General features: G+C 48.3%; 1 protein-coding gene across 1 annotated transcript; it reads left to right on the top strand.

The window, feature by feature from the left end:
• The first annotated feature begins 18,030 nt into the window (after positions 1 to 18,030).
• On the top strand, positions 18,031 to 20,730 carry SPN (sialophorin). The gene is made up of 2 exons (XM_044233025.1): positions 18,031 to 18,116; positions 18,485 to 20,730. The coding sequence occupies exon 2, from the start codon at positions 18,526 to 18,528 to the stop codon at positions 19,912 to 19,914; it is 1,389 nt and encodes a 462-aa protein (XP_044088960.1). The 5' UTR covers positions 18,031 to 18,116; positions 18,485 to 18,525; the 3' UTR covers positions 19,915 to 20,730.
• The last annotated feature ends 6,483 nt before the right edge of the window (positions 20,731 to 27,213 follow it).

Here is a 27,213-nt window from a genome sequence, read left to right as displayed (position 1 = left end):
TTGACAGAAATCACAAGTAGATGGAGAGGCAGGCAGAGAGAGAGAGAGGGAAGCAGGCTCCCCGCTGAGCAGAGAGCCCGATGCGGGGCTCGATCCCAGGACCCTGAGATCATGACCTGAGCCGAAGGCAGCGGCTTAACCCACTGAGCCACCCAGGTGCCCAAAAAGATTTTATTTCTTTACTTGAGAGAGAGAGTGACTAAAGAACATGGTGACGTCACCATCCATTTTAAAGGGCAAAATGGAGAGCCTGGGGGGGCGCAGTCAGTGAAGCATCCAACTCTTGACTTCAGCTCAGGTCATGATCTCAGGGTCGTGAAATCGAGCCCTGGGGGGGGCTCTACGCTCAGTGTGGAGCCTGCTTGGGAGTCTTTCTCTCTCTCTGCCCTTGCCCATCTCCTAGAAAGTGGGGGCAGGCAGGAAAACTGAGGCCCAGAAATGAAATGTGCCCAGGAGTACACAGTTAATGACCGGCAGAGTCACCTTCCAGCCCGTTTGTCTGTCTCCAAGCCCCAGACCCTCTCTCGTGACTGACACATTGTCCACCCGCCATTACAGCCGTGACGTCAGCTGGCATGAGGTACGGTCTCTCGTGAGAACTAATTTTAGCAGTGAGTTCTGGACTCCTCAGAGGAACTAACTACCATGTTTCTCCTTTTTGACTAAGGGATCTCTTCCTGTAAATTGTCCCTTCTGGGCTTAGCCCCAGGAAGCTCCACGTCAAATGTCAAGTTGGTCCCTCTATTAGCCCTTTATTAGGCTTGGATTTTTTTTCTCTCATTTTTATTTTAACTCATCATCTATGTTCTTTTTTTAAAATAGAGACAAAATTGACATACAACATTGTATCAGTTTGCGGTATATAGCATAATGTGTTTGTAGCCATATAGTGTATTCATATTTGCAGATCACCACAACAGTCTACTGAAAATATATTGTGACACGGTTATCTTTTTTTCTTGTGATGAGAACTAGTATCTATCTACTCTCCAACCAACTTTCAAATAAACAGCACAGCATTATGAATTACAGTCCTCAAACTCTACATTACATCCCAGGGCTTGCTTATTTCACACACGGAAGGTTGTACCTTTGACCCCCTTCCCCCATTTTTTTTTTTTATTTATTTGACAGAGAGAGATCACAAGTAGGCATAGAGGCAGGCAGAGAGAGAGAGAGAGGAGGAAGCAGGCTCCCTGCCGAGCAGAGAGCCCGATGCGGGACTCGATCCCAGGACCCTGAGATCATGACCTGAGCCGAAGGCAGCGGCTTAACCCACTGAGCCACCCAGGCGCCCCCCTTCCCCCATTTTCCCAACTCCCTCCTCTCCCCCCCTTGACCTGCCCCTGTCCATTCCCTATATCAGCGAATTCATTTTTTGGTTTTGTCTTGTTTTAGAGTCCAAAACAAGAGTGAGTGAGACCGAGTGAGACCAAGACAGTATTTGTCTTTCTTGGACTTATTTCACTTAGCATAATGCCCTCAAGGTCCAGCCATGTTGTCACAGACGGCAAGATTTCATTCGTTTTGATGGCTGAATAATATTCCTCTGTGTGTGTGTGTGTGTGTCTGAGTGTGTATGTGTATTTTCTATTCCCCCACTGATGGACACTTAGCCTGCTTCCATGCCTCGCCTATTATAAACAGACCTGCAATAAACATGGTAGTGTGGATATCTTTTCAAATCAATGTCTTCATTTTCTTCAGATAAATACCAGAAGTAGAGTTGCTAAATCATGATATTTCTATTTTTAAGCTTTTGAGAAATCTCTGTAATCTCTGTACTGTTTTCCATAGTGGCGTCATGAATTTACATTCCCACCAGCGGCACACGGCATTCTCTGTTCTCCACATCCTTACCAACACTTGTTCTTCCCTTCTTGCTCTCTCCTTCCCTCCCTCCTTTCTTTCTTTCTTTCCCTTCCTTCCTTTCTTTCTTCTCCTCCTCCCTCTCCCTCTCCTTCTCTTCTTTCCGTCACCTTCCTTTCTCTTTCTCCCTCGTTCTTTCTTTCTTATGATATCCACTCTAACAGGTGTAAGGTCATATTTCATAGATCTCATTGTGGTTTTGATTTGCATTTCCCTGATGATTCATGATGTTGAGCACTTTTTCATGAATCTGTTGCCCATCTGTAGGTCTTTTTCAGGAAAATGTTTATTCAAATCCTCTGCCCACCCAACTGGCTCCACACCCAACGTGGGGCTCAAACTCACCACCCTGAGATCAAGAGTTGCACGCTCTACTGAGCCAGCCAGTCACCCCTGCTGTGCCCATTTTTAAAAAATGATTTTATTTATTTACTTGAGAGAGAAAGAGAGTGAGAGATAGAACATGAGCTGTGGGGAGAGGAAGAAGCAGGCTCCCTGCTAGCAGAGAGCCCAATGGAGAGCTCAATCCCAGGACCCCGGGATCATGACCCAAGCCAAAGGCAGATGCTTAACTCACCAAGCCACCCATGCGCCGCCCCTCCTCTGCCCATCTTTAATCAAATTGTTTTTGTTTTGTTTTTGCTATTGAGTTGTATGAGTTCTTTATATATTGGGGGTCTTAATCCCTTATCAGATATGTGATTTGCAAAAATTTTATCCCACTGGGTAGGTTGCTTTTTCATTTTGCCAGTAGTTCCTTTGCTGTTCAGAAGCTTTTAGGTTCTGCTTTTTTATGTCATCCCACTTGTTTATTTTTGCTTTTGTAGTCAAATCCAAAAAAAATCTTTACCAAGATCCATATCAAGTTTACCCTCTATATTTTCTTCTAAGACCTTTATGATTTCAGGTCTTATGTCCAAATATTTCATCCATTTTGAGTTGATTTTTGTGTATGGTGTAAGATCAGGGTCTGTTTTCTTTCTTTTTAATTGCTGCCCCCCAGCTCCCCCTAGACCACTTATTGAAGAGACTAGCCTTTCTTTGTTTGTATAGTCTGGATTCTTCGTCATGAGTTAACTGACTCTATATGTGTGAGTTTACTTCTAGGCTCTCTATTCTGTTCAGTTGGTCTGTGTGTCTGTTTTTATACTAATATGCTAATATCATACTTGATTACTACAGTTTTACAATATAGTTTGGAATAGAAATCATGATGGGATGATGCCTCCAACTTCGTTCTTTCTCAAGGTTGCTTTGGCTCTTTGGGGTCTTTTGTGGTTCCATACAAATTTTAGAATTGTTTGTCCTATTTCTGTGAAAAGGCCATTGGAATTTTTCTATGTGATTAAATTGATTATTGAGTCTATAGATTATGTTGATTGGTATGGACATTTAACAATATTAATTCTTCCAATTCATGAGCATGGACTTTTTTTTCCCATTTATTTGTATCCTCTTCGATTTCTTTCATCATTGTCTTATAGTTTTCAGTGTAGAGGTCTTTTATCTACTGGTTAAATTAATTCTTATGCATTTTACTCTTTTTGATGCAATTATAAATTGTTCTCTTAATTTCTCATTCTGATAATTCACTGTTAGTGTATAGAAACGCAATTAACAGGGCACCTGGATGGCTCAGTGGGTTAAAGCCTCTGCCTTCGGCTCAGGTCATGATCCCGGGGTCCTGGGATCGAGCCCCGCATCGGGCTCTCTGCTCGGTGAGGAGTCTACTCCCCCGACCTCCGCCTGCCTCTCTGCCTACTTATGATCTCTCTGTCAAATAAATAAATAAATAAATAATCTTAAAAGAAAAAAAGGAAAGAAATGCAATTGCCTTTCGTATATTGATTTTGTACCCTGCAAATTTACTGAATTCCTTTATTAGTTCTAACAGTTTTTTGGTGGTCTTAATATTTTCTATATATAACATCATGACATCTGCTAATAGAAAGTTTTATCTCTTCCTTTCTGATTTAAATGCCTTTTACATTTTTTACTTATTTTATTTTTATTTAAATGTCTTTTTTTTTCGCCTAATTGCTCCATCTAGAATTTCCAATAGTATGTTAAATAAAAGTGGGAAAATGGACATTCTTACCTTGTTCATGACCTCAGAGGAAAAGCTTTTAGCTTTTTACCATTGAGTATGATGTTATCTGTGGGCTCGCCATATATGGCCTTTATGATGCTGAGATATTATGTTCTATGTTCACTGTGTTGAGAGGTTTTTTTAGTCACAAATGTTGAATTTTGTCAAATGCATTTTCTGCATTTATTGAAATGATCATATAATTTTTACCCTTTATTTTGTTAATGTGGTATCATATTGATTGATTCACGGATGTTGAATCATCCTTGCATCTCTGGAATAAATCCCACTTAATGATGGCTTATGAACCTTTTAATGTATTGTTGAATATTTTGTTGCGAATTTTTTTGTCTATGTCCATCAGGGATATTGGTCTATAATTTTCTTTTCTTGTAGTCTCTTTGTCTGATTTTGATATCACAGTAACTTTTGCTCTATTAAATGAGTTCAGACGTATTCCCTCCTCTTCTATTTTTGGAAGAGTTTGAACAATTTGTATTAATTCTTCTTTAAATGTTCGGTAGAATTCATGAGTGAAAGCTTCTGGTCCAGGACTTTTGTTTGTTGGGAGATTTTTGTTTTCTTTGTTTGTTTGTTTGTTTTAATTTTTTTTTTTTTTTTTTTTTTTTGGACAGAGAGAGAGAGAGCACACAGGTAGGCAGAGAGGCGAGGAAGCAGGCTCCCTACTGAGCAGAGAGCCCGATGCAGGACTCCATCCCAGGACCCTGAGATCATGACCTGAGCCGAAGGCAGAGGCTTAACCCACTGAGCCACCCAGGTGCCCCTGTTGGGAGATTTTTGGTCACTGATTCAATCTCCTTCCAGTGATCAGTCTGTCAGATATTTTATTTCTTCACAGTTCAGTCTTGGTAGGTTGTAGGTTTCTAGGAATTTATCCCTTTCTTCTAGGTTGTCCAATTTGTTGGCATGTAATTGTTCATTGTAGTCTCTCAAGATCCTTTGTATTTCTGAATTATCAGTTATAATGTCTCTTTTTTCATTTCTGATTTTATCCTGTGTTTTTTGGACTCAGGTGCCTTCTATGCCTTCAGAAAGATGGAAGTCATAGTTGGCATCTTTGGGAATTGTGAAGTGTCTGGGCATGAGTCTTCTTTTAGTTGTGGGGCGCCTGGGTGGTTCAGTGGGTTAAAGCCTCTGCCTTCAGCTCGGGCCATGATCCCAGGGTCCTGGGGTCCTGGGATCAAGCCCACCATCAGGCTCTGCTCAGCGGGGAGCCTGCTTCTGCCTCTCGCTCTCTGCCTGCCTCTCTGCCTACTTGTGATCTCTGTCTGTCAAATAAATAAATAAATAAAATCTTAAAAAAAAAAAAAGAACAAATTGCATCAAAATATTTAAAATATATAAGAAGGGGCAACTGAGTGGCTCAGTCAGTTATGCGTCCAACTCTTGATTTCAGCTCAGGTCATGGTCTCCAGGTCATGAGATAGAGCCCATGTTGGGTTCCACACTAGGTGTGGAACCTCCTTAAAGATTCTCTCTTTCCCTCTCCCTGTGCCCCTCAGCATGCCCTTTCTCTGTCTCTCAAATAAATAAATAAATAAATAAATAAATAAATGACTTTCTACCAATTCTTCTAAAAAAATAAATAAAATAAAATACATAAAAATAAATATAGCCAAGGAGTCTTTTATTGGGATCTGTCTGAAAGTGCATGTTTTCAGCTGAGTGAGTGTCTGATGTTATTTCTCTGATAATTAACCTTCTTCCTTTTTTGTTTGTGTGTGTGTGTGTGTGTGTGTGTGTGGTCTCCTCCTGGTATGGTTAGCTCGAGCCTCTTGAATTGACCTTCTGACTCTCTGTGGTGAGCACTACTCATTTTCTTTTTCTTTTTTTTTTAAGTTTTTTTTAAAGATTTTATTTATTTATTTGACAGACAGAGATCACAAGTAGACAGAGAGTCAGGCAAAGAGAGAGAGAGGGAAGCAGGCTCCCTGCCGAGCAGAGAGCACGATGTGGGACTCGATCCCAGGACCCTGAGATCATGACCTGAGCCGAAGGCAGCAGCTTAACCCACTGAGCCACTACTCATTACTAACTCATCACTAACCCACCAGGTGCCCCACTACTCATTTTCTACCAAGACCCAATCATCCCCTTTCCCACTGCTGACGTGGCTGTACCTCATTTCTCAGCCTTCCTTGCAGTTAGGCGTGATCATCTGACTACGTTTTTAACAACAGAATGTTTTGAAATTGATGTTTAAGACTTGCCCAAGACCTGGCTGGCTTAGTAGAGCATGGGACTCTGGATCTCAGGGTCGTGAGTTCAAGCCCCATGTTGGGTGTAGAGATCACTTAAATAAATAAATCTTTAAAAAGAAAGACCCTTAGGCGTACATCTAAGAAGGTGGGCAAGGCACACCTCCTCCATACTCTCTCTTCTTCCTGCCAGTTAAAACTCAAGATAGTAGATTTATCTAAGCACCAGTGGATGGTACAAAAGTGCGGAGGAAGTGGTCTGGTCTCTGAGTGGTGTGAGATACGGAGCTGCCTCACCAGCACCTCCGCTTCACTGGACTTGTTTACATTAAGGACAAATGATCTACTTTGTTCTTTCGGCCACCTCTTTGTTATAACACAAAGCTTTGTCTGAAATAATTTGATCTTATATATTGTCTTTCATATTTTCTCCCCCACTTTCCACTTTTGGAGGGTTCTATTTTGGGGGATGGTTTCTTGATTTTATATTCTAATACTTGTATTAATTCAGTATCACAGTTTTAATTTCTAAGAATTCAATCTTGCATGCTTTTTCTTTTTAATAGCATCCTGTTTATATTTTAAGGAAGCAATATCTTCTCAATTTCTCCAAAAATATCAGACCGACTTTCCTTCCTTCCTTCCTTCCTTCCTTCCATTTTCTTTATATAACTTCTAATGTTTCCTCAAGGATTATTTTTCAGTTTGTTATATACACGTAATAAATCTTTACTACGTTCTTTTTTTTTTTAAGTAGGTTCCACACCCAATATGGAGCCCGACGTGGGGCTTAAACTCACAATGACTGTTGATCAAGACCTGAGCCAAGATCATGAGTGAGACACCCAGCCAAATGAGTCCCCCAGGTGCCTCAAAGCTCTTAACTAGAGATCCAGCTTCTAGGAAGACCACAGAAGGGGACAGGTGGTATTCAGGGCCTGCTAATCCAGCTTTTACAATGCCTCAGGGATCCTACGCTCTCTGTCTCCCTGCTCTTGCCACTCACATCACCATCTAAGGGCTGGTTCTTTCCAGAGTTGTTGGGTGTGTCTTTAATCATCTCTAGTGGAAGAGGGAAATCAGTGGCCCTTGTTTTCTTTTAAAAGCAAAGAACTGGGGTGCCTGGGTGTCTCAGTCTGTTAAACATCTTCCTTTGGCTCGGGTCATGATCCCAGGGTCGTGGGATGGAGCCCTGCATGGGCTCCCTGCTCAGTTCAGAGTCTGCTTCTCCTTCTCCCACTCCCCCATTCATGCTCTCTCTCTCTCTCTCTCTCTCTCAAATAAACAAATAAAATCTTTTAAAAAATAAAAATAATAAAAGTAAAGAACTTTCCAAGAAGCCTCCCTTCCTTCATTTCACTGGCTATAACTGGGTCACATTTCCCTTTCTAATCATGGGCAAGGGTTAAGGTAGTTCTTTAAATTAATCAAACTATTTCTTTCTTTCTTTCTTTCTTTCTTTCTTTCTTTCTTTTTCCTTCCTTCCTTCTTTCTTCCTCTCTCTCTCTCTCTCTCTCTGTTAGTAATCTCTATACCCAACATGAAAATCAAACCTACAACCCCAAGATCAAGAGTGACACACTCCACTGACTGAGCCAGCTAAGGCCCCTTAACCAGGGGCTGAAGGAGGGCTCACTCTTCTCGATATGCATGGAGGGTAGATCTCTGAACAAATTGGGGTTCTTTAGCTGGGAGGGAGAATGGTTGATGGGATAGTTTCATTTTGGTGCTTTTTTTCCACTTTGCCAGGCTTCTTTGAATGTCCGGTATTTCTTCAAAGTCCTTTCATCCTTCAGAGTGAGCCACGAAAACACTAGTTGGGGCTTTCAGTACTGGAGCAGGGCATTCTAACTCAGAGATTGGATTTTCAAGTCCCCCTCCCCACCCTTTTTATTTTTTTTTAAGATTTTATTTATTTACTTGATAGAGAGAGAGATTGCAAGTAGGCAGAGAGACAGGCAGAGAGAGAGGAGGAAGCAGGCTCCTTCCTGAGCAGAGAGTCCGATGCGGGGCTCGATCCCAGGACCCTGGGATCATGACCTGAGCCGAAGGCAGAGGCTTTAACCCACTGAGCTCCCCAGGCGCCCCCACTCTTTTTAGTTTTGAGAAAAATTCTTGCATTAGCACCAAATTATTCCTCAGTAAAATCAAGTGTTCAGATCCTACTAGAAAATAAATAATTTTTAACTTAGAATTCTATATCAGGGGCGCCTGGGTGGCTCAGTGGGTTAAAGCCTCTGCCTTCGGCTCAGGTCATGATCCCAGGGTTCTGGGATCGAGCCCCGCGTCGGGCTCTCTGCTCCGCGGGGAACCTGCTTTCTCCCCTCTCTCTCTCTGCCTTTCTCTCTGCCTACTTGTGATTTCTCTCTGTCAAATAAATAAAATCTTTAAAAAAAAAAGAATTCTATATCAGGCAAGTGTAGGAATAAAATAAAGACATATTTAGGGGAAAGATTAATCAAAAAGTTTATCTTCTTCTTAGGAAGGTCTCTTCATTAAGAAATGATTAGAGGATGTGCTCTAGCAAAAATGAGAGGGTGCCTGGATGCAACTTTTGATCTCAGGGCTGTGAGTTCAGTCCCCACTTGGCCGTGGAGCTTACTTAAAATAAATGAACAAATACAATAAAAATTAAAATGGGAGGTTAAGCCTTTGAAAGAAGAGGACGTTAGGCACAGGAAATGGGGGATCCCACCGGGGAGAGAAATAACCACTGGTTCTAGGATCAAGTTGTGTAGCAACAGGAAGAGGCAGGGGTAGGTAGGCCTCCTCTTGGAGCAAGGAATTATGAAAAGCAATTAGAACCTCCAGGAAAAGGGCGCCTGGGTGGCTCAGTGGGTTAAGCCTCTGCCTTCGGTTCAGGCCATGATCTCAGGGTCCTGGGATCGAGCCCTGCATCCTCTCTGCTCAGCAGGGAGCCTGCTTCCTCCTCTCTCTCTGCCTGCCTCTCTGCCTACTTGTGACTTCTCTCTCTGTGTCAAATAAATAAATAAAAAATCTTAAAAAAAAAAAAAAGAAACTTGAGGGAAAATGGAAAGATGTATAATTCAGGATAATCATAGTAAAGTATTGGCTGTGCACAGAAAAAATTATTAACTTTTTTTAAATAAGAGATTTTATTTATTTATTTGAGTGAGAGAAAACATAAGCAAGGGGAAGGGCAAAGGGAGAGAGAGAAGCAGACTCCCCAGACTGATACAGGGCTCAATCCCAGGACCCTGGGACCATGACCTGAGCCAAAAGCAGATGCTTAACCAACTGAGCCACTCAGATGCTTCCCAAATTATATAACCTTTAAAAAGGAAAGACAATGAATGTTTTTTTATTGTTAGACTGAAATTCTGGACCAGCCAGTGAGATGCAGCAAATATGTTACTGGCTTGCAAATAGGTTACTGGGTTGTATCCAGTCCGGTAACCACTGGCCACACGTGGTTTTCAAGTACTTGAAATGTAGCCGGTTGCTTGCAACAGAGGAACTGAATTTTAAAATCTTATTTAATTTTCACTGATCTAAATTAAAATAACCCCATGTGGCCAGTCCCTGCCGTTTGGGGCAGGACAGCTCTCGACAATACCAGAAGAGAACGCGAGTACGGTCTACCCAGAGCCCTAGAAAAGCAAACGGACACTTAACAGATCTTGGGCAGAAGAGAGCTAAGGGAAGGGAAGCTGCGAGGGGACAATGGCGGCGTCCTTCCAGCCCACGTGTACAGCGCTGGCACTGCTCCGACCACCGCCCATGTCCTAGCCTTTCAGCCCTCGGGACAGGGCAGCCTGGTCAACCTCTTCTCATGAATGAGCAGCGGCAGACACAGGAAGGCCACGTCGATGCCCAGGATCACACACTCTCAGAAACTCTGGCCCCAGAGTCCACTTCCTTAACCACTGTGCTGTGGAGCTTGACCCGACGGCCACAGCCAGGGCTACTATCTGAAATAACACAACTTAGAGGCACCTGAGTGGCTCGGTCGTTAAGTGTCTGCCTTCGTCTCAGGTTATGATCCCAGGGTCCCGGGATCGAGCCCCGCATCAGGCTCCCTGCTTAGTGAGAAGCCTGCTTCTCTCTCTCCTACTCCCCCTGCTTGTGTTCCCTCTTGCTGCGTCTCTCTGTTAAATGAATAAATAAATAAAATATTTTAAAAAATAATAAAATAAAATAACGCAACTTTAGTTACAGATGCAAAGGGCCTTAAAAAAGCATGTAGCTGACCTGAGAAGTGGGACAGGGCCAGTGGGTCAAGGGTCCGGCCACTGAGGAGGAAGCCGGTAGATTATGGCAGGCAGAATGGGGGCATGGTAAGAACTAGCTGAATTAGCAGCCTGTTTAGGGATATGGACCCATCGGAAGAACTGAGACTAGAATAAATTAAAAACATTTTTTTTTTTCCCAGACCGTGACTTGGGGAGGAGACTGGTCATTGGTGATAAATCCTCTGTATTTATAATATCATTACTTCGATTTAAAAATACCAAACAATTTTGTTCAGTGAATAAATCAGTACATAGACATCTCTGGCCAGATGGAAATTCCCTGGAGAACAAGGACTGCCTGTCCTGTCCCTGGACAGGGTTATGGATGCAAAGAAAGGGCCCCAGGGCCCCAAAGCAAACCCACATCCTGGCGCCCTGGACACCACCCCCCACCTCGAAGATCAGAAACGGACTTACCAATTCGGTTCTTATTACATCAGTTATTAGATGATAAGTTCTCACCAAGGGCCCCACACTAACTTAATTTAATCCTCCCCCAAATTTTGGAAAAATAGCATTATTATCCCTATTTTACAGATGAGGAAACTGAGGCAAGGGATGACATGACTGAGCCTAGGCCACCCAGAGAGGAGGTGACACAGCTCAGGTGCCCCGGTCCCCTCTCCTGTGGCTTTCCTGGCACCCCACTTCGAAGCAAGGGGGGACAGGCTGTCCTGCGCCGACTCCTATCTGCTGCGGTGTCTGGCAGGAAATGGCTCTTCAAGGACCTGCTGAAGGTCAGAGCTGCAAGTCCAGACCCTGCTGAGGAACGGCGGGTGGAGGTGGGGGTGGGGGCAGGTGCCGCGCTCCAAAGCTCTAAAGCCTACGAGCCCCGGGATAGCCTCCAGGAAGTCGGGGTGGGCGCTGGGCAGGGCCTTCAAACCACAGCCCCCCAACCCGTCACCGCCACCACCAGCTCCGGGTTCCCGCGGCTCGCACCGCTCCACCCCTTCCTTGTCCGCTCCTTCTCTCAGCCCCGCAACTGCCCAACCCCATCCCCAGCACCTGCTGTGTAGAAGCACTTTCCAGGGGCCGCGGGTGCAGGACGGGTTTGTCCTGCCACGAACCTTACGTCCTGGGAGCAGAAAGGCAGAAACAAGATAAGAAGATAGATACCGCGGGGCACCGGGTGGCTCAATGCGTTGAAGCCTTTGCCCTTGGCTCAGGTCCTGATCCCAGGGTCAAGCCCGGCATGGGCTCTCTGCTCAGCAGGGACCCTGCCTCCCCCTCTCTCTCTCTGCCTGCCTCTCTGCCTACTGGTGATCTCTGTCTGTCACATAAATAAATAAAATCTTTAAAAAAAAAAAAAGAAGAAGAAGAAGGAGGAGGAGGTAGATACAGCAAATGATAAGGTGTGAAGTGTGGCAGAGAGAAAGGAGGGGTGGGGTGGAGGGAAGGGGAGTTGGGGGGTGTAGAATTTTAAACAGGGTGAAGCCATCCAGAGAAGGTAACATTTGAGCCAAAACTTGCGAGAAAGGGAGCCGTCCAGCTACCTGGGTGAAGAGCCTTCCAAGTGGGGCCACCATGGTCCCAAGACCCCAAGGCTGACATTCTTCAGAAGCAAGAATGGGTGGCAGGAGCAGTGGGAATCCTGGCCGGCGAGGGAGGGGGGGTCTGGCTGACCATTCTGAGGACTGGAGTCCGGTGGGAGCTGTCTCTGGGTTTGGAGCAGCGATGAGATTGGCCCAGGGAGGCAGCAGTGAAGGTGAGCAAGAATAGCCAGATTCTGGATCTTTCTATGCTGTTTTATTTTGAAAACGTTCAAACTCAGAAAAGTTGCAAGGATAAAACAATGAACACCCATCTACCTTCTGCATGGCTTTACTACCAGTTTATTTTATATTTTATTTTATTTTATTTTATTTTTTAAACATGTTCCCTGCTGTATGCCTGAGCAAATGACAGTTTGGTGATAGAATTTTCAGTATGGCATTTGGGTACATCTTTAAAACTTTGTGGTTCTCAGAAGCCCCTTCTGGGTCTTCTTTGTTCTTGAATTCAGGGACCCGTGATGGAGCAGTGGGAATCCTGGCCGGCGAAGGGGGGGGGTCTGGCTGCATTGGACTCCCTCTCTCTCACCCAGCATTTTTGTTAAAGGCCCCTAATTAAAGCCTTTTTCTTTTCTCTTCTTTTCTTTCTTTCTTTCTTTCTTTCTTTCTTTTTAATTTTCTTTCTTTCTTCCTTTTTAATGAGCAGCTGAGAAGAGAATTAAGATCTGGAAGACATTCATTCTTGCTTATTTATTCCAGAGTTGAGCTCTTCTCAAATTTCAGGTCAGACGCTAAAGAAATGAGGGAAATGGGGCGCCTGGGTGGTTCAGTGAGTTAAGCCGCTGCCTTCGGCTCAGGTCATGATCCCAGGGTCCTGGGATCGAGTCCCGCATGGGGCTCTCTGCTCAGCAGGGAGCCTGCTTCCCTTCCTCTCTCTCTGCCTGCCTCTCTGCCTACTGTGATCTCTCTCTGTCAAATAAATAAATAAAATCTTTTTTTTTTAAGATTTTATTTATTTATTTGACAGAGAGAAATCACAAGTAGACAGAGAGGCAGGCAGAGAGAGAAAGAGAAGCAGGCTCCCTGCTGAGCAGAGAGCCCGATGCGGGACTCGATCCCAGGACCTCGAGATCATGACCCAAGCCGAAGGCAGCGGCTCAACCCACTGAGCCACCCAGGCGCCCCAATAAATAAAATCTTAAAAAAAAAAAAATGAGGGACATGATGACTTAGGAAAATATTAAAATGTATGAACATACTGGCGCCTGGGTGGCTCAGTGGGTTAAAGCCTCGGCCTTCGGCTCAGGTCATGATCCCAGGGTCCTGGGGTGGAGCCCTGCATTGGACTCCCTCTCTCTCTGCCTGCTGCTCTGCCAGCTCATGCTCTCTGTCAAATAAATAAATAAAATCTTAAAAAAAAATCCACACAATAAAATAAAAAGTAATAAAATTAAATTTAAAAAAAAGATCTGGAAGAATGTCTCGGGGCTTTCTTTGTCCTTCTGACACTGCCATTTTTGGAGAGTCCAGGCCAGTTATTGTTGTAAAATGACCCTCAGTTTGGATCTGCATTGTTCCTGGGACTGTCACAGGAGTACGTTGTACCCTTCTGGGTGCTTCATGTCTAGAGTCCCCTGATGCTGGCCGGCCCCACTACTGGTGAGGTTAAGTTTGATCACGTGTTTGGGACGCCCAGCTGGCTCAGTCGGTAGAGCGTGCGACTCTGGATCTCAGGGCCGTGAGCTCAGGCCCGCTGCGGAGATGACCTACACATCCCACGTACCGCTGTCTGGTTTTACTCAACAACTTTAACACTCGTTCTTACTTGAGTCAATTATGTGGTGGCTCTAGATGCGTCCTTTTTATTTTTTTATTTTTTTTAAAGATTTTATTTATTTATTTGACAGATCACAAGTAGGCAGACAGGCAGGCAGGGAGAGAGGAGGAAGCAGGCTCCCTGCTGAGCAGAGAGCCCGATGCGATGCAGGAGTTGATCCCAGGACCCAGGCCAAAGGCCGAGGCTTTAACCCACTGAGCCACCCAGGCACCCCTAGTACTTTTTAAAGTCCATGTTCCTTCCATTAATTAAGTTCATGTCTCTAAATGCAGTGTAGTAATTAAGTACCCGACCCTGGTACTATCTGGGTGATCTTTATCTTGGGCCTTGAGCCTTAGACCAACCTGTTTTTGTTTTTTTAAGATTTTATTCACTTATTTGAGAGAGAGCAGGAGCAAGGGGAGCAGTAGAAGGAGAGGGAGAAGCAGGCTCCTTGAGGAGTCAGGAGCCCTGTGCAGGGCTCAGTCCCAGGATCCCAGGATCGTGACCTTAGCCAAGGCAGACACTTAACCAACTGAGCCACCCAGGTGCCCTAACCTGGTTTGGAAGCTCATCTCTAGCACTGGCTGGTAGTCTGAGCCTTGAAAAGTCTTTGAGCTGTGATGTTTCTCTCTTTCTTCACCTGGGAGAGGAGGGTAGGGACATGTGTCTTACAGAGAGGTTGTGAGGGGCGAAGTTTCTGTCAATGGGAAGTGCTGGGCCCTGAGCCGGGCCTGTTCTGGGTCAGCCTACGGACTGTCTCCGTCTGTGGCCCCTCATCTGTGAAATGGGCTTGCGGTGCGGAGCAGCTAGAACCCTGCCCGGAGGACCTTTGGTTCTGTCCCCAGCGAACAGCTGCCCCCGGTTTTCTCAGTATTGCTCTCCTGGGATGTCTCGAGGGCAGTGAACACGCCAGGTTCGGATTCTCATCTTCCCCTGCACCCCACTGTCCGCAGCTTGTGGGGGGAGGCCCCGTTTCTGGAGCGTTCAGCCTGGAGCCTGGATCCATCCTCCTCTTTACTCTGCCCAGAGCCGCCGCCCCACATGGGGCCCCACACAACTTTGCCAGCGGTAATCCGGTTGGAATGACATATTGTCAAAAATACCTTTCGCTTTGGGGCGCCCGGGTGGCTCAGTTGGTTGAGTCTCTGCCTTCGGCTCAGGTCGTGATCCCGAGATCCTGGGACCGAGTCCCACATCGGGCTCCCAGCTCTGCGGAGAGTCTGCTTCTCCCTTGACCTCCCTTCTCATCTCCCTCCCCCTCTCTCAAATAAATAAATGAAATCTTTAAAAAAAATTTTTTTTAAGATTTTTTAAAGGGACGCCTGGGTGACTCAGTTGGTTAAGCGGCTGCCTTCGGCTCAGGTCATGATCCCAGCGTCCTGGGATCGAGTCCCACATCGGGCTCCTTGCTCAGCAGGGAGCCTGCTTCTCCCTCTGCCTCTGCCTGCCTCTCTCTCTGCCTGTGCTCGCTCTCTCCCTCTCCCTCTGACAAATAAATAAATAAAATCTTTTTTTTAAAAAAAAAGATTTTTTAAAAAAGATTTTATTTATTTGACAGAGATCACAAGCAGGCAGAGAGGCAGGCAGAGAGAGAGAGGAGGAAGCAGGCTCTGCTGAGCAGAGAGCCTGATGCGGGGCTCGATCCCAGGACCCTGAGATCATGACCCGAGCCGAAGGCAGAGGCTTTAACCCACTGAGCCACCCAGGTGCCCCTTAAAAATTTTTTTTAAATGCCTTTTGCTACAGTAATTTTCTTATTTTTTAAATTATTTTTAAAATGTATTTTCCTCTGAGCTTTTTGGGTTTTTTCCTTTCTTTCTTTTTATTTTATTTTGTTTATTTAAGTAATCTCTATGCCCAATGCAGAGCTCGAACCCCCAACCCCGAGATCAAGAGCCCCATGCCCCTCTGTGAACCAGCCAGGCTCCCCACCCCCAACCTTAGTAATTTTTTGAAGATTGAGAAATTGGGAATCTTTGTGTAGTCTTACAAATATTTTTCTTGACTTTTAGAATTTAAAAAGAAATCTAACCTTCAATTATTTTCCAGCCAATTATTTGTACTTTTCTGTTCACCACAGCAAGATGTTGAAATAACCTAAGTGTCTGACAATGGAATGGTTTCTTTCCTTCCTTTTTCCCTCTCTTTCTTCTTTTCTTCTTTCTTTTGTTCAGTAAGTACAGAACAGGATGTACCAAAGATTTAATATGACAGATGACAAGCATATATGTTTGCGTAAACACAGACACAAAGCACGACTTTTTTATGAAGGCTCTTCCGCGGCAGAGTTTGGAGGTTTTCCTCTTATTCCATCCTGACTGGCAGGAGAGGCAACCTCCCGAAGCCCCGAGCATCCCTGCGCCCTCCCGAGAGCACGCCCAGACCACCAGGTCCGGCCATTGTACCTCCCAGCAATTTCTCAGCGCTGTGTTTGTGGTGAGTAGCTCTGGGGGATGCAGGCTCTCCACCTGCTCAAGTAGAGGCAGATGCCCCCAGCTCAGTGTTCCTCAGCAGCAAGCCTCTCTGCGTCACTCCCTTGGGACTTGAGGGAAAGGAGAACGGATGCAAATATTATGCTCCTGCTGTTTGCTCTGCAGGGAGTAATAGGTTCCTCTGTCTCAGACACAGAGGTCTCATGTACCTGCGTCAGACTAACTCTTTAGTTTGAGAGCAGGGTATGACCCCGGGCCCTGTGAGGAGCCCGTTCAATCACTTATCACATACATATACTATTGCCTTTAGAATACGAAAATCGGTTTGGGTTTTTTAAAAAGAAAGGCAAAACAAAGCAAAACCAGACATACACAGAAAGTCAAAGCTTGCACACCAGAAGAGAGTAGGGGTGCCTGTGGGTGCTTCAGTAGGTTAAAGGTCTACCTTCGGCTCAGGTCAAGATCCCAGAGTCCTGGAATACAGCCTAGCATTGGGCTCCCTGCTCAGCGGGGAGCTCCCTCTCCCTCTGTTTCTTCCCCTGCTTATGCTCACTCTCTCTCTCTTTAAAATAAATAAATAAATAAATAAATAGAATCTTTTAAAAAAAATCATTTAAAAATCAGAAGAGAAAAAAATTAAATTAAATTAAAAAGAGGGCTGCCCGGGTGGCACAGTTGGTTGAACATCGGATTTTTGACTTTGGCTCAGGTCATGATCTCGGGGTGGTAAGACCAAGCCCTGCACTGGGCTCTGCGCTCAGCATGGAGTCTGCTTGGGATTCTCTCCCTCGCCCTCTGTTCCTCCTCTCAAATGCACACACACATTCTCTCTCTCAAATAAATGAATAAGATGTGTATATTTTTTAAAGATTTTAATTATTTCTGTGAGACAAAGAGCGAGAGAGAGAAAGAGGAATTGAGAAAACGAGTTGGGGGAGGGGCAGAGCTTGGAGCCCAACGTGGGACTTGATCCCAGAACCTTGGGATCACCTGAGCCAAAGTCAGATGCTTAACCAGCTGAGCCACCCAGCTGCCCATAAATAAAATATTTTTTAGAAATAAAAAGAAAGAAAAAAGAAATAAATATATATATACACATACATACCCAAAAAAAGGAGAAGGAGGAGAAAAAAATGTAAAGGAAATTCAGAAAACAGCAGCCATCCAAAGAAGAAAATAAAGAAGCCCATTCACACTTGTCTAAAGAAACTAGATTAATGCCCCAATAGATATTTTTCCAGACTGTTTTCCATATAGAGTCCTATATCTTTATTAGTCTTCCATAAAAATAAAATTGAAACCTAATGAGAGCTTAGTAACCGCCTCGGTCTCGTTAAGTACCCCACAGACGGGGGCCACGGCGGTGACACCCCCAGCTTCCTGAGCCCACCAGGGATTACCAGTCTATGAAGGCCTTTGCTGTCCCCCAGCCAGAGCACTGACTCTTTGCCCTGGTATTTTCTGGGAGCTCTCGGGGCAGGAAACGGTGCTACCCTGGCTTTGGGCCTAACAGCTTGGGGACCACAGATGCAAAGGAAACCACCTTCCCTTCCCATCTCCTCCTCCACACCCCGTTGTTGTCCAGCACGTCTCCGCATCACCCCGGCTCTGACCCTCATCCCTATCCCGCTTCACCCCGGCCATCCCAATTCCCGGCCAAGAACCTGTTCCAGATCCACCCGCCACAAACCCCTCTTGCCTCAGCTGAGACCCCAGAGCACCCTTCCCCCCCCCCCGCACTGTCTCAGACCTAGAAAGAGCAAGTGATGGAGGCATCATCACGCAGCGGTGGCAGCACCGTGGGTGGGGCAGGATGCTGGGGTGGGGTGGGTGGAGCCAGGGCCACTTCCTTTCCCCCTGGGGCCCATCGGCCCAGTCCTGCTCCCGCTTCAGGAGGAGTTGGAGCTGGCCTGGCCCCAACCTTATGCCCTCACCGAGTGAGCTGGTAAGGGGTCCAACCTGGGGGCCAGGGGCCTTTGCGGACCTGGGAATATGCTATGGCTTGGAAAGACCCTTGCAGATGAGGGGAAGAGAGGACCAGCAGCCATCGGGGCCAAATAGGGTCGGGGAAGGGGCGGGAAGGGTGGCACTTGCTGGAGCACAAGCAGCCCACGCCTGAGGGGCCTGTGGGTCTGAGGGGGCGGCAGAGCCGCCAGCGTCTGCCCCCTTGTTCTTTCTGATAATAGTAAAAGCAAGGGTGGAAAAAGCCGTTAAACCACAAGTTAGGCCTGGCAGTTAGCAGGGAAGTGGGCAGAAGGGGAGGGCCTGGCCAGGTTCTCCCCCTCAGCTCTTTCTATGTGTGTATTTCTCCAGCTTGCCCACCGTCAGTGCCCCTCCTGCCCGTGCCGGCTGCCATGAGGGTGACCCTGTTTCTCCTCCTCCTTGGGGGCATCTGGACTCAAGAGGTGATTCCAGAGCCTCAGGACATCACAGCCACTTCAGAGGAGCCTGTACTGGGAGGGTCCTCTGTTTCTCTGGCCTCAACTTTCTTTGAGGCCAAGAACCTCGACTTAGCGACCCCCAGCCCTGTGACAACAGAGGTCCCTGAGGAGGGCAACAGCACCGGGCGCCAGGTCTCCCCACCTTCCTCAGACCTCCGCACAACCAAGGAGGGGCCCTCTCCTGAGGCTTCCACTGCTGCGACCAGTGACCTCCACGAATCCAACTCAACAATCTCTTTGAAAGCTTCCACCCAGGAGTCAACAAGCCTGGAAATTAATGCGACCGGCAACCCTGCTGCAACACCAAGAAACTCTCTGGCACTCCACGTTGTGACTGATGGAACCGGGACACCTGGCTCTCTGGAGCCCTCTGACGGAGCCGGTGGACCCCCTGTCACCATGGCAACCGGCTCTCTGGAGACCTTTGATGTAACCGGTGGACCCCCTGTCACCATGGCAACCGGCTCTCTGGAGACCTTTGATGTAACCGGTGGACCCCCTGTCACCATGGCAACCGGCTCTCTGGAGACCTTTGATGTAATCGGTGGACCCCCTGTCACCATGGCAACCGGCTCTCTGGAGACCTTTGATGTAACCGGTGGACCCCCTGTCACCATGGCAACCGGCTCTCTGGAGACCTTTGATGTAACCGGTGGACCCCCTGTCACCATGGCAACCGGCTCTCTGGAGACCTTTGATGTAACCGGTGGACCCCCTGTCACCATGGCAACCGGCTCTCCACGGATCCCCGAGGAGACCCACAGCTCCCCCATTTCCACGGTAAAAATCCTCGCTGTGACTACGTCCGTGTCCCTCAAAGACACCAGAAGTACCCAACTTCCAGATCAGGGGACAAAGGGCACCCTGCTGGTGGCTGTGCTGGTGGCCCTGCTGGTGGTCCTTGTCCTCACGGCCCTGCTCCTGCTGTGGCGCCAGCGGCGGAAGAGGAGGACGGGGGCCCTGACGCTAAGCGGGGGTGGCAAGCGCAACGGGGCGGTGGATGCCTGGGCTGGGCCGGCCCCGGTGCCCGACGAGGAGGCCCTGATGGTGGGCCCCACAGGAGGCTCTGGGGGCGAGAAGAGCCCTGGGGCATCTGCGGGGGACGGGGTGGCCCGGCAGCCCACCCTCACCACGTTCTTCGACGGGCGCAAGTCTCCGCAGGGCTGCCTGGAGCTGGGGGAGCTGAAGGCCGGCGCGGGCCCGCGTCCGCAGGGGGAGGAGGAGCCGCTGGTGGGCAGCAAGGACGATGAGGCTGCGGAGGGCCACGGGGCCGGGGAGGCCGAGGCCCCTCAGAGCTTGTGAGGGCCGAGAGCGGAGGCCAGTTCCCACCTTCCATCTTCTTCCGTCGCCTTGTCGCCAGCACGTTCACCTGCACCCCTCCAGCTTCCGAACCGCGGGGGTCCTCCCGCCAGCACCCCGCTCGGTGCCCAGGGCCCTAGACCCACGGGACGCTTCCAGACCGAATCCATCGCCCTTCCTCACCGGCTCGGACCTCCCCGCCGCCCTCCCCGTGTTGAGTCCTGCTGAGTCTCCACGGTAATGAACTTCGGAGATGGTGATGTCTCGGAGGACTCCCCAGGGCCCCCAGAGTGTAGGAAGGAGGGTGGAAGCAAACTCTCGCCTCAGATCACTCTGAAAAGTACTTTTTGGCCCCATAGATTAGGACAGTCCTGCTGGGTCAGGCCAGGACCCTCCTTTACCTGCGTGCGGTACTCTGTGGGGGGCCCTGGGGTCACCCAGCTGTGCTCCTAGGTGTGCCCTTGGCTCACTCCGCCGCCCTCCCAACACCTGCGGCCAGAGGCGGCCAGAGGCTACTCCCCCCAAGGGCAAGGGTGAGAAGGGTTTCCGGCCCGTCAAGTTCTCAGAAACCCCGGCACCTGCGTGGGTCCAGTTGGGTGCACTTGGTGTGCAAGAGGCTGGGCCTTGGCTCTATGTGTGAAGTTGTGGGGTGAGTACAGCGGCGTGAGGAGGGTGGGGAGGAGCGCAGGACGGGCCGTCCGAGGGGCCACCCTGAGGAACCGCCAAGAACATCGGGCCTCGTCTTTGCTCAGGTGGGATGGAGGTAGCAGATTTACTTGTCTGCAGCCCAATAAAGACGGTGGGGCCTGAGAGAAAGTCCACGTGTGTGACCCAAGTGTGCTTCTTCGGCTCAGGCGCCGTCTGTCCTGCTCAGCCTCCCCCGCCCCTGCCTGCTTGCTCTCCAGGAAGGGGGAGAGCAGGGCTGAAGATGGGGAGGTTACTGTTACCCAGGTCCCGCGTCTGTACCTCATCTTCCCCAGGGAGGGGGCGGGCTCCTTCCCTTCTTCAAGGGCAATCGGTGAGACTGGCAGGCCCCCAGAACCAGGAGCTCCCCGTATGGCTCTGGGGTGGGATGCAATGGGGGGTGCAGAGGGACAAGCCCCCACCCCTGGCCAGAGCCTGGGGGCCCTCATGCGCCAGAGGCAGTTGGTACTTCCCCAGGACAATGAGGAAATTTACAAAGAGGAAGTTGTTGGCTCAGAGGGGCTCAGGGGCTGAGGGACAGGTTGACCTACAGTAAGAGAGGTCCTTGGGAAGGGGGAGAGCGTGACTACCCCATGCCGGAGGACCGGAGGGGCAGGGATCTGGAAACAGCCTGGGTGCGTCTGTTCCCAAGTGGGGGTGGCGGGGAGGGGGATAAAGGGACAGAATGGCGGCCATGGGTCCACACGGCCACCATGGTTTGTGCCACCTGTGGTTGGTCTGGGGACAGGCTGCGCTGGGACGCAAGTGCAGCCCGTACCAGCCAAGTCGGGCATCGAGGGGCTGAGCGCCTTTTCGCAGCTGTTGGCCGGGAGCTATGCGGACAGGCCTGAGCCCCAGCGGCAGGGGCGAGTTCCCGGAGTCCCTTAGACACACCGCAACTGTTGTTTCTGACTTGCCCAACCAAGCGCCCCAATTTCAGGGTTAGAAAATACTGTCACGAACCCCAAAGCCATCAGCTCCACCTCCTCTTAATGGACACACTTTTTTCCCCCAAGGTTTTATTTATGTATTTGACAGAGAGAGAGACGCAGCGAGAAAGGGAACACAAGCAGGGGGAGTGGGAGAAGGAGATGCAGGCCTCCCTACAAGGATGGCGCCCCATGTGGGACTCCATCCAAGGACCCTGGGATCATGACCGAGCTGAAGGCAGACGCTTAACAACTGAGCCAGCCAGGCGTCCCTGCAATCAGTTTTCTGAGCTATTACCGGTTTCTGGGTCCTGGGCAGATCCTGAAGGAAATGGTGTGGGGGAGGATTGGTACGGCTCCCAAAAGGGCTCTGACAGCCCGGAAAATAACACGATATGTGAAGTACAGACAAAAATTTTGCGAGTGCACCCAAAAAAGGGGGTGAGACACTGCTCCTGGGGGAAGGGTAGGAACCTCCAAAACCCAAGAGCTGACTTAGCTGAGAGTCTTGTTCAAGGACTTTGAGGCACCGCTATGCTCCCAGCCATTCATGGTGCCGGCAAGTGGTGGGGCCTCAGTAAATATTCATTTGAATGAATGAACAGTGCTAAAAACCATGTTCTCAAAAACCTGTGCAATGACTTTGAAAAATGTCTACAATATAACATTACCTGGGAACGAAAGCTAGTTACTAATCTGTAAATAAGTATGAATATAATTTTGTAATGAAAATGCAAAAACATAGGGGTGCCTGAGTGGCTCAGTCAGTTGGTCCAACTCTTGATTTCAGCTCAGGTCCTGATCTCAGGGTCATGGGATCAAGCCCCGTGTCGGGCTCCACAGTCAGTGAGGAGTCTGCTTGAAATTCTCTCTCTCCCTCTGCCCCTCTCTGCCCTCGTATGTTTGAGCTCTCACTCTCTCAAATAAACAAATAAATCTTTTTTTTTTTTTTAGATTTTATTTATTTATTTGACAGAGATCACAAGCAGGCAGAGAGGCAGGCAGAGAGAGAGAGGAGGAAGCAGGCTCCCCGCTGAGCAGAGAGCCCGATGCGGGACTCGATCCCAGGACCCTGAGATCATGACCTGAGCTGAAGGCAGCGGCTTAACCCACTGAGCCACCCAGGCGCCCCTCAAATAAACAAATAAATCTTAAAAAAAAAATAAGGAAATAAAATGCAAAAACAAGACATTTATACATAAACAATTCGAAGGAAATATCCCAGATGGTTACTGTGCTTATCCATCAGGTGATAGATTTATGAACGATTTTTTTTTGTTTATACCTTTCTGTATTTCCAAGTTTTATATAATAAATGCCTATCACTTTTACAATTAGAAAAAAGATTAATAAGAAGGTGTTCCCTGAGGGGATGGGGTCTGGTTCAACAGAGGAGGCTGGAAGGGCAGGTTGAAGCCCGTCTCTGAAGGGTGAGGGAGTTTGAGTTCAGTTCTGAAAGAAGTGGGGAGGTCACCAAACCTACATCTGTTCTAGACTTTTCCAGGGCTTTTCAGAACCATCACGAACCCCCACCCCTTCTTGTCATTTCTTCTTGGGTGCTGAGTTCTCTGACCCTTCTTCCATAATCCCTTGGAGCCATTCCTTCTCCCAGGCCCTAACACATCTTGCCTGGATCCTACCCAGTCTTCTCTTTGGGTTTCTTGACCCTCAGTCACTTCCATCCTCTGCCCATGATGGTCCCAGTGACCCTTCTAAAAGTGGCTTTCTAAAAGGCCACTCTGTCCCGATTATCTCTGCACCTCTTACGGCAGTCAAGATGGAACCTTGCAGGGTAAGACCCCTTTAGGATCTGGACCCTGCCTGGTCAGTCCTCAGTGCAAACACTGTGCCCTCCAGGCTCATCAAAATCCTAGTAACTCCCTGAATATGCCATGTTATTTTCTTGGTGTGTGCAGGGGTGGGGTAGGGGGGAGAGTGTGTATAGTTTTTGTTTTTGTTTTTTTAAAGATTTTATTTATTTGACAGAGATCACAAGTAGGCAGAGAGGTGGGGTGGGGTGGGGGAGGAAGCAGGCTCCCCGCTGAGCAGAGAGCCCGATGCGGGGCTCGATCCGAGGACCCTGAGTTCATGACCTGAACCAAAGGCAGAGGCCTAACCCACTGAGCCACCCAGGTGCCCCAGGGAGCGTATATAGTTTAAAATGTTAAAAATATTTATTCTGTCCAGGGGTGCCTGGGTGGCTCAGTCATTAAGCATCTGCCTTCGGCTCAGGTCATGATCTGATCCAGCCCGGTATAGGGGTCCCTCCTCTGCGGGAAGCCTGCTTCCTCCTCTCCCACTCCCCCTGCTTCTGTTCCCTCTCTTACTCTCTCTCTCTCTGTCAAATAAATAAATAAAATCTTTTTCCGAAACAGTAAAAAGTATACATTATGATTATGGTTCCAAATCAAGCTTTGTCCTACAAAATGAAAATTCCAGAGGGTAAAAGGATTTAGATAGAGAAGGTCATGAGAAATCTATTAGTACAATTCATTTTTACAGACAGGAAAAGGGCCTCCATGCATGATTCTAAGGACATTTCATTTCTGAAAATGGATATTTACACCTAAGTATATTTCTGACCCCGGACCATGTTCCGTTTGGCAGGCAGACCCTGTGAAGTGTGGGCTGCAGGCAAGGGAGGAGGCCAGTTGGTTCTGAGTCTTCCAAGCCCTTCTGCTGAGGGAGTGTGAAACAGACCCCATTTTGAGCCCCAAAACTCAGGGGCCGTGCCTGGAGGCAGGTTAAGCTGGAACTGTCAACAAAAGAAGAAAGGAATTTAATCAGAAGCGTCTAAGATTCCCAAAGTGGTAGCAAGAGCAAACTCAGCCAAAAGTAGAGAGAAAACTGCCTTTTTAAAAATTTTTTTAAAAAATTATTTATTTATTTGACAGAGAAAGATCACGAGTAGGCTGAGAAGCAGGCAGAGAGAGAGGAAGGAAAGCAGGCTCCCCATGGAGCAGAGAGCCCAATTCGGGGCTCGATCACAACCTGACCCAAAGGCAGAGGCTTAACCCACTGAGCCACTCAGGCGCCCAAGAGAAAACTTTCAAACCCTCAGAGGGTATTGCTTGAGGATGTTATGCAGGGGGCGGCTGTCCGGTGCTGGGGGAGGTCTGGGGTAGAATCACTAGACAGAAGCAGCCCAGGGTACTTTGAAGACAATCTATTTGCTCCAGACAGTGTGCTGCAAGTGGGCGTCTGTGTGCCTCGGTTTCCTCGGGGGCTCAGTGCCTGCCTGCCGACTTTGTGGATGGCCCGGCTGGACTATGGACGGATCCATCCCAGGAGGTAGGCCGCGGAGAGAGGCACTTCCTCAGTCTCACACTGTAGGCCCCTGCCCGAAGCCAGCCCAGCCCCCGCGGGCCCTGGACACACGTCTTGATTCCTCGCCAGACGCCTCAACCGTCAAGATTCAGCTCAAATGTCACAGGCTTTGTGAAGCTGCCCTCGCTGCTTCCACCCCGGAAGACACTTCCTTTTTTTTAAGATTTTATTTATTTATTTGACAGAGACACAGCAAGAGAGGGAACACGAGCAGGGGGAGTGGGAGAAGCAGACTCCCTGCTGAGCAGGGATCCCAGAGGGGGACTCGATCCCGGGACCCTGGGATCTTGACCTGAGCTGAGGGCAGAGGCTTTAACCCACGGAGCCACCCAGGCGCCCCGAGACTCAGCATTTCTTCCACAGGGCGTCGTGTGTCCACACAACACAGGGCTGTAATTATGGCACAGTGTCCCTCACTCGTTACAGTGGAGCCCCTCCAAATCCACAGCCCATCTTTGTGGTTCCAGGCTCCAGGGCCTTGCACCCAGTAGCCACTAATATGTGTTTCCTGAATGGAGGGATAAAGGAATTAATAAAAGAATGAATGATGGTTTTAAGTAAACTTGTGGCAAGCTTAGATCTGTATTGGTTTGTTTTTGTTTGTAAAGATTTTATTCCTTTATTTAGAGAAAGAGAGAGAGAGAACGCACATGCACTCAGGCTGGGAGGGGCAGAGGGAGAGAGAGAATCCCAGGCAGGCTCCAGGCCCGGCGTGGAGCTCAGTGCAGGGCCCAGTCCCACAACCCAGAGATCACAACCTGAGCTGAAACCAAAAGTCTGACTCTCAACTGGGCCACGCAGGAGCCCCTCGGATCTGTCTTTTGAGTGAACCTAGCATCTAGAAGGATGGCCTAAAGGTAATACAACCCAAGGGGAGAATATTATTCCAGTACAATTTGGATATAGCGGGGAAAGAAGGTCAAGTTTGAAATACACTTATTCAGAAAACCAGATTTTAGACTAACTGGTATTGGGTGACTGAGGTCAGACTTTAAGATTTCTTTCCTGGGAGGTGGAGGAGAGGTGGATGACGTCACGCAGAAACGCAGAGAGATGAGCAGTTTGGGGGGAGAACATAATGAGTTCATTTTTAGAACTTGGGAGGGAAGGCAGAGCTAGAGAGAGATTTGAGAATCACCTGATTTTAGATAGCAATTTAAATAATAGCATCAGGGGCGCCTGGGGGGCTCAGTGGGTTAAGGCCTCTGCTTTCGGCTCAGGTCATGATCCCGGGGTCCTGGGATGGAGCCCCGTGTCCGGCTTTCGGCTTGGCAGAGAACCTGCTTCCCGCTCTCTCTCTGCCTGCCTCTCGGCCTACTTGTGATCTCTCTCTGTCAAATAAATAAATAAAATCTCTTTATAAATAAATAAATAATAGCATCGATGCACAAATTACGTCCTGCACTGCGCAGCATGGGAAAAGCACCGTGACAGGAGTCTTAGGAGCTGGAGCAGGCGAGCTGTTGTACCCAACAGCCCCCTGTCTCAGGGGTATAACTCAGGAGAAGTTTTTTTCCTGGCTTATGTGACAGTCCAGCGCGGGTACTGGAAGCCAGCCTTCCATAAGGTCAATCAGGGACCCAGGCTCCTTCTACTTTGAGGCTCTGCGGTTTCCAGAGGGGACAGAGGGCAGCATCTTGGGAAGGCTTTCAAGAGCCTGGTCTGGAAGTGGCAGTTATCACTGTTGCTCACATTCAGAATTCAGCCACGTGGTGGCCTCAGTGCAAAGGAGGCTGGGAAATGTAGTTTATCTGTGTGCAGAGGTGGAAAAGAGAAACGACGCACTTGACCCAGGGGACACTGAAATGCGAGGCTGGATGTAGGAAGAAGGACTTGCAAGAGTCAGCAAAGGGCCTTTCAGAGAGAAACCAGAGTAGGGGCGCCTGAGTGGCTCCGTGGGTTAAAGCCTCTGCCTTCTGCTCCGGTGGAGATCCCGGGGTCCCCGGAAAAAGCCCCACAGGCTCTGCTTCTCTCCCTCCCTCTCTCTGCCTGCTTGTGATCTCCGTCTGTCAAATAAATCTTAAAAATCTTAGAAAAGAGAGAGAGAGAGAGAAACCAGAGTAAAAATGGCATCGAGGAGAAAATAGTTTGGAGGCCTAGGATAGACTGAGGCAGCAAAGTTCAGGATGCCAGATGGACCTTGGGAAGAGGAGGTAAAGGAGAGGAAGTGTTGATTTTCTGCTCTGCCATTCACAGAATTTTCGCATTTGATTATCTGTTGAGCCAACCAAGGAGGAATTATCCCATCTTACAGCTAAGGAAACTGAGGCTCAGAAAAGGTAAAAAGGTATTCAAGATCAAAAAGGATGGGATTAAAGTCTGGACCCAGGGCTAAGGCTCATGAGTCTCCCAGTGCGCCCAG

Source organism: Neovison vison, chromosome 14 (genome assembly GCF_020171115.1).
Source record: "Neovison vison isolate M4711 chromosome 14, ASM_NN_V1, whole genome shotgun sequence".
NCBI lineage: Eukaryota > Metazoa > Chordata > Mammalia > Carnivora > Mustelidae > Neogale > Neogale vison.
Note: the sequence above shows the minus strand (reverse complement) of the source record. Positions and strands in the feature narration are given on the sequence as shown.

What these genes read in the sequence shown, in the direction of transcription:
- SPN (XM_044233025.1), top strand. Translation starts at nt 18,526, where the DNA reads ATGAGGGTGACCCTGTTTCTCCTCCTCCTTGGGGGCATCTGGACTCAA.